The sequence below is a fragment of the Triticum dicoccoides genome, chromosome 1B (assembly GCF_002162155.2).
Source record: "Triticum dicoccoides isolate Atlit2015 ecotype Zavitan chromosome 1B, WEW_v2.0, whole genome shotgun sequence".
In the NCBI taxonomy this organism is placed as follows: Eukaryota; Viridiplantae; Streptophyta; class Magnoliopsida; order Poales; family Poaceae; genus Triticum; species Triticum dicoccoides.
In genome coordinates this window covers 411,440,008-411,450,940 of record NC_041381.1, presented here as the reverse complement: position 1 = coordinate 411,450,940, position 10,933 = coordinate 411,440,008, and the positions used below count along the sequence as shown (strand labels likewise).

Genomic DNA, 10,933 nt, shown 5'->3' with positions numbered 1-10,933 from the left:
TTTCCTCCCCTGCTTCTGCTGGTTTTCTGCCGGGGGTGAGGCGGGGGGAGGGGGGGGGGGCGAAGGGGGGTTTCTGCAAAAAAAAGTGCCACGTCGGCACCTGACAAGTGGGCCCTGGCGGTCAGATACACCGTCAATACATGTTTATACGCGATTTAGACCTTTTTATAACGGCTAGCCCCAGACTTGGTACTGACCCGTAAAAATTACCAAACTTGATATCAATCTTCTTCCAATGCCCCAATTGTGGTAGTTCTGTACAATTAACTCTCCATCTACCCTACTCCATCCACAACGAAGGCGTTTTCTTTTCTTTTATAAAGCTCCGGAGGAAATGTTTCTGAATCTGCACCCAAAACAAATCTTTAATATCTCCCAGAAATAAAATGCAAAATCTTAATCTCTAATTATCTTGGCGCGTCCACATGTGCCTTTTGGGATTTTCCAGCTGGTCGACGATACCGGCCCCGCCCCGCGCCCAACCCGCGGGAAATCGCCACGGGAGCTTCGCTACGACGCTTACCCGCCCGCCATTAACAATCGCAACCTGCCAATACCACCACCCCCTTTCGCTTCTCTCGCGTCTCGCCACAACTTTAATTTTGCGGAAAAGGCCCCTCCAACTACCGGCGCTGGACGAACGTGGGCGATGCTCCGGCCATCGCCGTATTCGTCGAGGCGTCTCCTCCAGAGCGGCGACCCCAGCCGCATCCCGGGCATCCCCCCGGCCGATCCGCCCGCCGGCGTCAGCTCGGATGTCGTCGTCATCCTCGCCGCCCTGCTCTGCGCGCTCATCTGCGTAGTCGGCCTCGCCGCCGTCGCGCGGTGCGCGCGCTCCCGCCGCAACGCCCACGCCCACGCCAACCAATCCTCGCCGTCCGGCAGCCCGGCCCACGCCCTGGCGGCCTTCGGCGGGGGCGGCGGTGGGCATAACCATGGTACTACAACTACTACGACGACAGGCGCGTCGGGGGGCAGCGTGACGACCACCAGCAAGGGGCTCAAGAAGAAGGCGCTCAAGGCGCTGCCGAAGCTGGCGTACGCGGACGCGGTGGCCGCGGCTGCGGCGGCGAGGGGCGCCGTGGCGGGGGGCGAGGAGGAGGAGGGGCAGGACGGGATCCTCGCCGAGTGCGCCATCTGCCTGACGGAGTTCGGCGAGCGGGAGGAGGTGCGCGTGATGCCGCAGTGCGGCCACGGGTTCCACGTCGACTGCGTCGACACCTGGCTGCGCTCCAACTCCTCCTGCCCGTCCTGCCGCCGCCCCATCGTCCTCGACGACCCCGCGCCGCCCAAGCGGTGCCGCAAGTGCGAGGAGACCATCCTGGAGGCGGTCATCGCCTCGTCGTCGTCGGCCGGCGGCGGCCGTGGGGGATTCTTGCCGTAGTAGCAGTAGAAGAGGCGTCATGTCCCCTGGCGGGTGGGTCCAGGTCGGTGTGGGTAGTTGAGCTGCTCCTTTCTGCTGGTGGCCCACGCTGCAGTACTACCGCAGTGAAGTTTTTCTTCTCAAGAAATGGAAAGGAGAATAATTAGAGCTGTGAATGTGACTCTTTTCTGCAACCTTTTTCGCCCTGCACTTGCGCTACTGCTCCAGTACGTGTGGATGTGGGGAACATGACATCAGATTTGTAAAGAGCGTGCGTGGTCTCGTGTAAAAATATATTTGTACTGGATATAGCTTGCTCAAAAGAGGCAAAGAAAAACATTTTACATGTGGATCCGGCAAGCTAGAAATATGCAGATCGTGTCTGAAGATCTGTTTGGTGTGGAGAAATAGGTGGACGTTGTGGAGTAATGACAGTTATGAAATATCGAACTTGTATGGAGAAACATGTAGAAGTCGACAATGGAATGAAATTGTTTCTCGTTGGAGAGAGAAATAGGCGAAAGTTGTGGAGTAGTGGCAGGTATGAATATCAAACTTCTGGTACTGAAAAACATGTAGAAGTTGACAATGCAATGAAGATCTTTTTGGTGTGGAAAGAGACATAGGTGGAAGTTGTCAAGTAATGACAGCAGTAGCGGAGCTACAGCAGGGCTACATGGGCCGTGGCCCGCCCAGCTTTGCAGCGTTTGCTTGTATATAACAGTCAGCTCATGGGCCCAAAAAAAGCCAGCTATAAGCATTTGTTTTGCAGTGTGGTCTGCCCAATTTTTTGCTACAAGCTCCGCCACTGAATGGCAGGTATGAAATATCAAACTTCTGGTATGGAGAAACACGTCGAAGGCTACAAAGGCACTCACAATGACAGGGAGACCACACTAACTTTGGAATACTCGGATCATTTGTCGCTACACCCCCTACTTTCTCTTGTGGATCTTATTACTCTTTGGTATTTGGGCACCCTAGACGAAAGAGGTCACCTCAGAGCCACAGTCCATTGTGGTGAAGCTACGTGGTGATGTTGGAAGCCTCCAATTAAGTTGTGGAGATTCCCTCAATCTTGTTTGTGAAGGTTTCAGTTGCTGCCTCCAAGGGCACCACATACTGGAATCGTGGCACCTTGCATTGTGCGAGCGTACAAGAAGAATAAGGTAAGCCACTATGGCACTTGGGGAGCATCGTGCCACCACACCTCTCCACCACACCTCTCCAACGGAGACATACCTCCCCCAAAGGAGGGAACTTCGGCAACTACAACATCGTCTCCCCTTGCGGATTTTTAATTTACTTGTTGCAAGCTTACTTTAAGTGTTAATCTTTCTAACTTGTTGTTCTTGAGATTGTCATACATGTTGTCCACCTAGTTGCATATTTAGACACCTATTCTTGTTGTTTTCCTAAAATTTGAAAAGAAGTTAAAAATTATTAGTCGTCTATTCACCCCCTCTCTAGTCAACCATACCGATCATTTCATGTCCTCACTCGGTCGTCGCCACATCCGACATTGTCAGGCCAATGATTTTCATCCCAGTTACCGAGACCAACCACTAAAGGCCAGTACATCAAACAACAAGGGGATGCCTTCAACATGGTAACGATACAAGTTCATCGCTGTTGAGCCCAACCAATAAAGGCCAGATTAAGAGTTCTCACTCCGGACATGAAGCGGTGTTTCAAACATCATCTTGCTGATGGGTATTTTAGTAGTCACCCCCACTAGTACTCCACTGCAGGGTGTAGTTGCGCTAGCAGATGTGTGGGATGTATTCCCACCATGAACGTGATGGGGAATGAAGCATGAAAGTAAAAAAATCCTACGAACACCCAAGATCTATCTAGGAGAATCATAGTAACGAGAGGGGAGAGTGTGTCTACATACCCTCGTAGACCGGAAGCGGAAGCGTATATAACACGGTTGGTGTAGTCGTACTCTTCGCGATCCGATCAAGATCCAACTGATCTAGTGCCGAACGGACGGCATCTCCGAGTTTAGCACACGTGCGACTCGATGACGTCTCTTCCTCCTTGATCCAGCAAAAGAAGGCAGATAAGTAGATGGGATCACAACCAGCACGACAACGTGGTGGTGATGATGGTGGTGGAGCAACGGCTCTTCTTCGCTAAGCAAAAACAGTGGACAAGAACTATGCCGGGAGGGAGAGACGGGCCAGCAGCCAAGGCCAATGTCTTGGGAGTCCAGCCCTACTCCTAATAGGAGTTGGCGCCAAGGGGAAGAGGACTTGTTCTCCAAGTCCAATCCTATTCCTACGAGGACTCCCATTTTCCCCTTCCCTAGCCACATGGGCTTTTAAGGAATTGGTGCGTGATGTCTACTACACAACTTGTTCTTGTAGAATTGTGTTGGGACTCCAAGCGCAGAGTTTTGTAGGACAGTAGCAAATTTCCCTCAAGTGGATGACCTAAGGTTTATCAATCTGTGGGTGGCGTAGGATGAAGATGGTCTCTCTCAAACAACCTTGCAACCAAATAACAAAGAGTCTCTTGTGTCCCCAACACACCAAATACAAAGATAAATTGTATAGGTGCAGTTGTTCGGCGAAGAGATGGTGATACAAGTGTAGTAATGATAGTAGATACTGATTTTTGTAATAGAAAAAATAAAAAAACAGCAAGGTAGCAAGTAACAAAAGTGAGCACAAACGGTGTTGCAATGCTTGAAAATGAGGCATAGGGTTCATACTTTTACTAGTGCAATCTCTCAACAATGCTAATATAATTGGATTATATAACCATCCCTCAACGTGCGATGAGGAATGACTCCAAAGTTCGTATCTAGCGGAGAACATAAGAAGAAACTATTTGTAGGGTACGAAACCACCTCAAAGTTATTCTTTCGGATCAATCTTTCCAAGAGTCCGTACTAAAATAATAGCAAGTTATCCTTTCCGATCGATCTATCCAAGAGTTCGTACTAAAATAACACCATATGATACACATCAAGAACCTCTAATGTCACCTAGATACTCCAATGTCACCACGAGTATCCGTAAGTTGATTATATGATATGCATCAAACAATTTCAGATTCATAATACTTAATCCAATAAAAATAACCTCAAAGAGTGTCCCAAGATTTCTACCGGAGAAACAAAGACAACAACGTGCATCAACCCCTATGCATATATTACCCCAATGTCACATCGGGAATCCGCGAGTTGAGTGCCAAAACATACATCAAGTGAATCAATATGATACCCCATTGTCACCATGGGTATTCGGAGCAAGACATACATCAAGTGTTCTCAAATCCATAAAAGTATTCAATCCAATAACAACAAAATCTCAAAGGGAAAACTCAATTCATCACAACAAGATAGAGAGGGGAAAACACCATGTGATCCAACTATGTTAACAAAGCTCACGATACATCAAGATCGTGCCAAATCAAGAACATGCGAGAGAGAGAGAGAGAGAGAGAGAGAGAGAGAGAGAGAGAGAGATTAAACACATAGCTACTCACTACAAAAAAATACACTTCCGTGATGATACGTGTTTGTCACAGTAATTCGCGTTTTTTGTCATGCATGTACATCCATGACGATTTTATGACAGAATCAAGATAGTCATACCTGTGCTGTCGTAGAAGTGTTCCATGACATTACCAAAATTATCATCACGGAAGTGTCCACTTCCATGACGATAACTCACGCGTCACAGAAGTGCTTTCGTCAAGGGTGACCAACACGTGGCATCCACCATAACGGAACGCCGTTAAGCTATCGGGTCGGGTTTTGGATCCGATAACCCGTTAACAGCCCCGACCAATGGGGATTTTTCACGTGTAAAATCATCATTGGCTGGAGGAAACACGTGTGGGCTCATCATTGGGACAGATGCCATTCACTCACTGGACAGAAGGCGCCTATGATACGTCGACACGTGGCACAGCCCAACAGTGGCCCATTCATGTGAAAAGGCCGGCCCATTTGACTTGGTCAAAAGCTGGCGGGCCGGCCCATGGAAAGCCTGTTAACGGCCTGTTAGCATATAGCCCATTTACAGCCCGCTAACCCAAGGCCCGTTACGCCCTATGTGAATTAGGCCCAGTAGCATCATCTGGGCCATCCAATATGATTCCAGCCCGTTTTCACTTCTGGCCCATGTATGGCCCATGACGTCTTTTGGCCCATATGAGGCCCTTTGTAACTCTTGGCCCATTAGCGGCCCATGCTGAAACTAGCACGTAATGAACAGTGTATTACTTTACACCCATTAACGGCCCGCGGTGAAACTGGTCCGTAATGAACAGTGTAATACTTTATACCCATTAACGGGCGGTTATTCCATTGGGCCGTTTCCAGCCCAAGTTAACTTTTGGCCTTCTAAGGGCCCATTTATTCTTGGGCTCATTTGCAGCATTCGGTTACTTATGACCCGTTACTGTCATTTTCTGCTTGTGGGCCAAATTCAGCCCATCGTTACAGTCGGCCCGTTTGTGGTCCGCTAGTCTGTTGGGACATTTTCATAGCATCACCAAATACGACCTATTAACGGCCCGTTATGGTCAGCCCATAAAACATACGATTTCCATTATAGGCCCGTCTACGGCCCATTAAAGGCCCATACAAGACCCATAAATGAGTCGGTGGCCCATGGATCCTACGTGACGTAGAAGGCCCATGGATCCTACGAGACATAGAAGGCCCATGGATCCTGCGAGACGTAGAAGGCCCATAGATCCGACGACCTGTGAAGGGCCATGGTCGGGCGAGTTGGCCCCCGTTTGAACGATATAGCATATTCAAAGAATTATCCTACTCAATACTATCACCTTTAAAAAGCATACACTATACAACAAAGAGATCAAGGCATAGAAAGGTAGAATAATCCTACACTATACAATAAAGAAATTACAGCCGATTATACCCACTAGGCATTATGGTTCGGCACAGGTGATAATAAAGCATACACAAACAACAAATTACATACACTGGGAAAATACAGCTCATACATCATGGACGCGCATCAACTTAACTCCATTTGAACTGTAATCTCTTCAGAAAATAGGATTGGCCGGATTCAGATAGCACAAATTTCAGTCTGCAAAATCTCCAATTCCTTCATGGTTACCTCGGTGTCTTGTTTCATTTTTTGACTCCTGCATCTAATACCTGCATGTCCAGTCTCAACTTGTTGATTATACGTTGACAATCATGTACACGTTGTCTTGCCACCTCTAGTTGATGCTCAAGAACATCAGCACATTCCAATTCCAATCCATAATCATTCGGTAACAGCCATGCCGCACTGCTCGCAGATTTTTGTGTTGATGTCACTTCATCCTGAAATATTTCTGTAAGTACACATGACTAGGGCAAAAATATAGTTACAACAGTGAAGCGAACAAGACATTATTTTGTACTACATGGCAAAACATGACTAACAATAATGTTACACGTCACTTTCACAAAAAAAATGTTACACGTCATGAAGCACAAGTAGGTGATATTTTAAAAATTATAAAAAAGATAGTCTGTGCAGCCTGCATACAGAAATCCCTCTTAGCTCACCAGAGGAGCATGATGTTGGGGCCCAATCGAAAACACAGACAAGTTACAAATTTAGACAGCATGTTGCGTATAAGTAAGCAAGCAGTTGACCATTCTGTACCTCAATTAAAGTCTTAGGGAGCACAATGAACAGCAGAGGGTTTCATACAAACATACTACAGCAGGCAAAACTATGCAATCATTAGCGTAGTATAAACTAGATTGTGAGCCTCATGCAATAATAGTGGGTTAATAGACTTCAAAGCTTCAGGCACACTTCGGCAGAGTAATTAAATGGTAACGCCTTTAATTATGTCAACTAATTGTGATACAAGTACCGAACATCAGGCATAATTATTTGGCCATCTCATTAAGTGAGGGCAAATAAAGCAATTGAAAAGAGGAAATTAACTATGCCTGAAACAAACAAGGAATTGAAATGTTGAGTTGCATACAATGACTTACCTTAGCAGGTTGAAGAGGCTCATCGCAGCTCCTAATTCTCTTGCAAGGCTCCTTCCTAACATCTTGTACTTGGAAATCCTCAATCTTATCTTCATTGCACCCCCTCTGCAAGGTTACACAAACTAGTTACTCGTCTCCTTGGAAGATAAATATGCATACTTTCCAGTATGTGAACACAAAAGGATGAGATTATAACAAAACAACACCACATAATGAAACATGCCGCATCTCTTGCACTTGCACACAATGAAATGAGCATTTACTATGTCTGCACTATGTAAAAACTAGGCATACCTTCGAATTGGATCTCCAAGTACTCTTGGAGAGCCTACTATAGTGTACAACCAAACCTTTATGTCACCTATGAGTTAGACAAGGCCCCACTACAGCAGCCCTTAGTGTTTAAATCGTTGACAAGCTCTGTTAGAGTGTTAGGTCACGAACAGCAAGTAATCAAAGCAAACAGTCCTAGTATGGCTGGCTGATGCAAACAAGCAATTGAACAGATGTGTGAGAAAATCTTACATATCAAGAAAAGAAGCAAAGAAGGAGGCTTAAAGACCATCACTTGACTGACTAGACTTAAGGGGCATTTAAACATCTTGTGCAATGTATGAACTAACATAAACATTGCATATTCCAGATTCTACAATGGAATGCACATGTATTAGGTTATGCCATGTATGATGATGCCTAAAATGTACAGATAGCAGGCATGAGTGATTCATCATTGCACGCACAATTGAATTGCAGGTTAAGGGCCAGTTCAATTCCGCCTTTTCAGGGCATATTGTCAAAATAAGCCATAAAAGATGTAAAGAGGTCATTTTTGAGTTATGGGCTTGGGCTTAACTAATTTCGCTTTGGAGGGGGGTGTTTCGGGTAGAACCTCACTAAAAATTGAAGGGAAGGGGAATAGTGAAATGACTCTGTTGTCTGCCTATATTACACTCAAAATGCAACTGCTGACGCCCGTGTCACACCTGACCCTCAAGTAAAAACAAACACGCAAGCATTCATTGCCCTGCCCGCTTGCATCTCCTCTCCCCTTTCCCTCTACCTCGATCCCCTGCCTGCAGCACTAGGGTTCCTCCAGGGAGCCGTCGCCACTGGTCCCATCTGTCCTGGTCCTCGACGATGATATGTCCAGCTAGGCTACATGGCCGGCGGATAGGGGCAAATCTCCCTGGCTGCTCCTCCTCTGGCACCGCCCCTCATTCTCATGGTCTCCAGCAGCTGCTCCACTGTGGTTCGTCCAACGCACTACTCCGGCGGGCGCTGCACAACTACGACTGATGCCACACTACGGTAGAAGGCACCTTGTTCCCCCTGCCCTCCTCCCATGCCATGGCCTTGAGGTGCTGTTGAAGGATGAGCTCATCCAACAAGGTGAGTATCTCCTCTGATTTTTTGCCAAATTTTCATTCTGATCCACTATACGATGAATTGCTATGAGCTGCTTCTGCTGCTGCTATATGATGAATTGCTATGAGCTGCTGCTGCTGCTATATGATGAGTTGCTACAAGCTGCTCCTACTGCTGCTATATGATGAATTGCTATGAGCTGCTCTTGCTGCTGCTATATGATGAATTGCTATGAGCTGCTCCTGCTGCTGCTATATGATGAATTGTTATGAGCTGTTGCTGGTTATGATGAATTGCAGACTACTGTTGCTGTATGATGAGTTGCTATGAGCTTCTGCTGCTGCTGCTGCTATATGATGCTTTCAGGTGGTGCTGCTATATGATAATAACCAGCCACCTGGACCATCGAATTTCAATAAATAATTGTTCTTTATTTAAATGTGGGTCATGCGTTCTTTGTTTAAATTAGGTAATGTGATCTCTATGGAAAACATTGACCAAAGTAGATTGTGCCAAGTAGATGGTATCTTTGTATTTGCATTTTGAGCAAATAGTGATGGTCTGTTTTCCTATCATATTAATTACTGCACTGGGTTCAATTTGTGATGTTTGCAAGTCAAATTAATTTCCATATGGGCAGCAAAATGAAAAATATATAATGCAATCTAGACTTTCCACTGATCATACCAAAGATAAGATGAAAACGCAATGAAAAGAACTGGTTGGCGTATTACATGGAGCTTATATTCACAGGTGCTTATTTTCTTAGGATAACTCGTAATAATTGTCCCTAAGAAACTTGGCTAATAGAACTAGCATACAAATAACATGTCACGATGATTGCAATGGAGGAGTGACGTACCATAGCACACTGTATAGGCTCACCGCTGCCTCTCCTTTTTTTTTGCAATGTTCCATGAAATTGCCACATACATCTTGTACTTTTTCATTGTGTAACCCTATCTGCAAGTTGACACGGCTAATTTCAGACATATCTACATGATACTACATTGCATATCCCTTGCGCATATTTCAACCACCAATTAACGATTGTGTGCGTACCATAAACTAGCCATGACTCTGTATGCTGGACTAGCAGGCACTCTAAGGGAGCCTAATGTAGTGCACTGGAATTCCTACATGCCACCTACGATTTTGTGTAATGTACTGCCCCTGTTCCTAAATATATGTCTTTGTAGAGATTCCAGTATGGACCACATACAGATGTATATACATGCATTTTCGAGTGTAGATTCACTCATTTTGCTCCGTATGTAGCCTATAGTGGAATCTCTAAAAGACTTATATTTAGGAACAGAGGTACGAGGTAGTATCATGTATGACATCTACATATCTAATTTAGCAGCCAGTAGTAGAAATCATTGTCTGCACAAAGGGATTACTGGTCAAAAATCTTAGCAAAGCATGCTGGCAGGCACAGAACAGTACAAGAGAGAGAGACGCGCTTACAAGATCATAGCAATGCCTCAGTCCAGGATCTTGGTTGGCCAAGCTGTTAGATCCAGAAGAAACATCGTCCTTATAGTTTTTGCCAGCTACATAACAGGTAACAATGACCGGTTAGTATATTTGAAGTGCATCGGGCAGGTGATGCTGGACGTGTTTAAAGGTGACAAGTACCTAGGCCGTGGCGGGTGCTTGGCATCTCTCCAGACAGTGGGAAACAGGTTAGAAACGTCGAGGGTGATGATGTTGCGCTGGCTGTCGGGGTCCGGTAAGGAGATCTAGAACTGTCGAGTAGGGTGTTTGTAGAGCGGCTCCGGTAGGGTGGACTACGGTGTGGGCGAAGCGGATCTATGGCCGTGGATGAGGGCATAGGTGAAGCTGCTCCGGTGGTTGGGTTAAGGATGGTGTCGACAACGCGGATCTGCGGCCGTGGATGGGGCGTCAGAAGCTGCTCCGGTGGTCGGGTTAAGGATGGTGTCAACGATGCGGATCTGCGGCCATGGACGGGGCGTCAGAAGCTGCTCCGGTGGTTGGGTTAAGGGTGGTGTCGACGATGCGGATCTGCGGCAATGGACGGGGCGTCAAAAGCTTCTCCGGTAGGTTGGATGAGGGTGCGAGGAAGAGGATCTGAGGCCGTGGACTTGTGAGTTGGCAAAGCGGCCCCGGTAGGGTTGAGAATGGTATAAGCAAAGCTACTCCGGTAGGGTTGACAATGGTGTCGGTGAAGCGGCTCCGGTAGGGTTGAT

At 46.6% G+C, this 10,933-nt stretch overlaps 1 protein-coding gene across 1 annotated transcript; it reads left to right on the top strand.

Annotated features, from left to right (window-relative positions):
* Window positions 1-502: 502 nt before the first annotated feature.
* Window positions 503-1,522, top strand: LOC119338172 (probable E3 ubiquitin-protein ligase ATL44). The gene has a single exon (XM_037610481.1). It carries the CDS (start codon window positions 650-652, stop codon window positions 1,382-1,384), a length of 735 nt encoding a protein of 244 aa, XP_037466378.1. The 5' UTR covers window positions 503-649; the 3' UTR covers window positions 1,385-1,522.
* The last annotated feature ends 9,411 nt before the right edge of the window (window positions 1,523-10,933 follow it).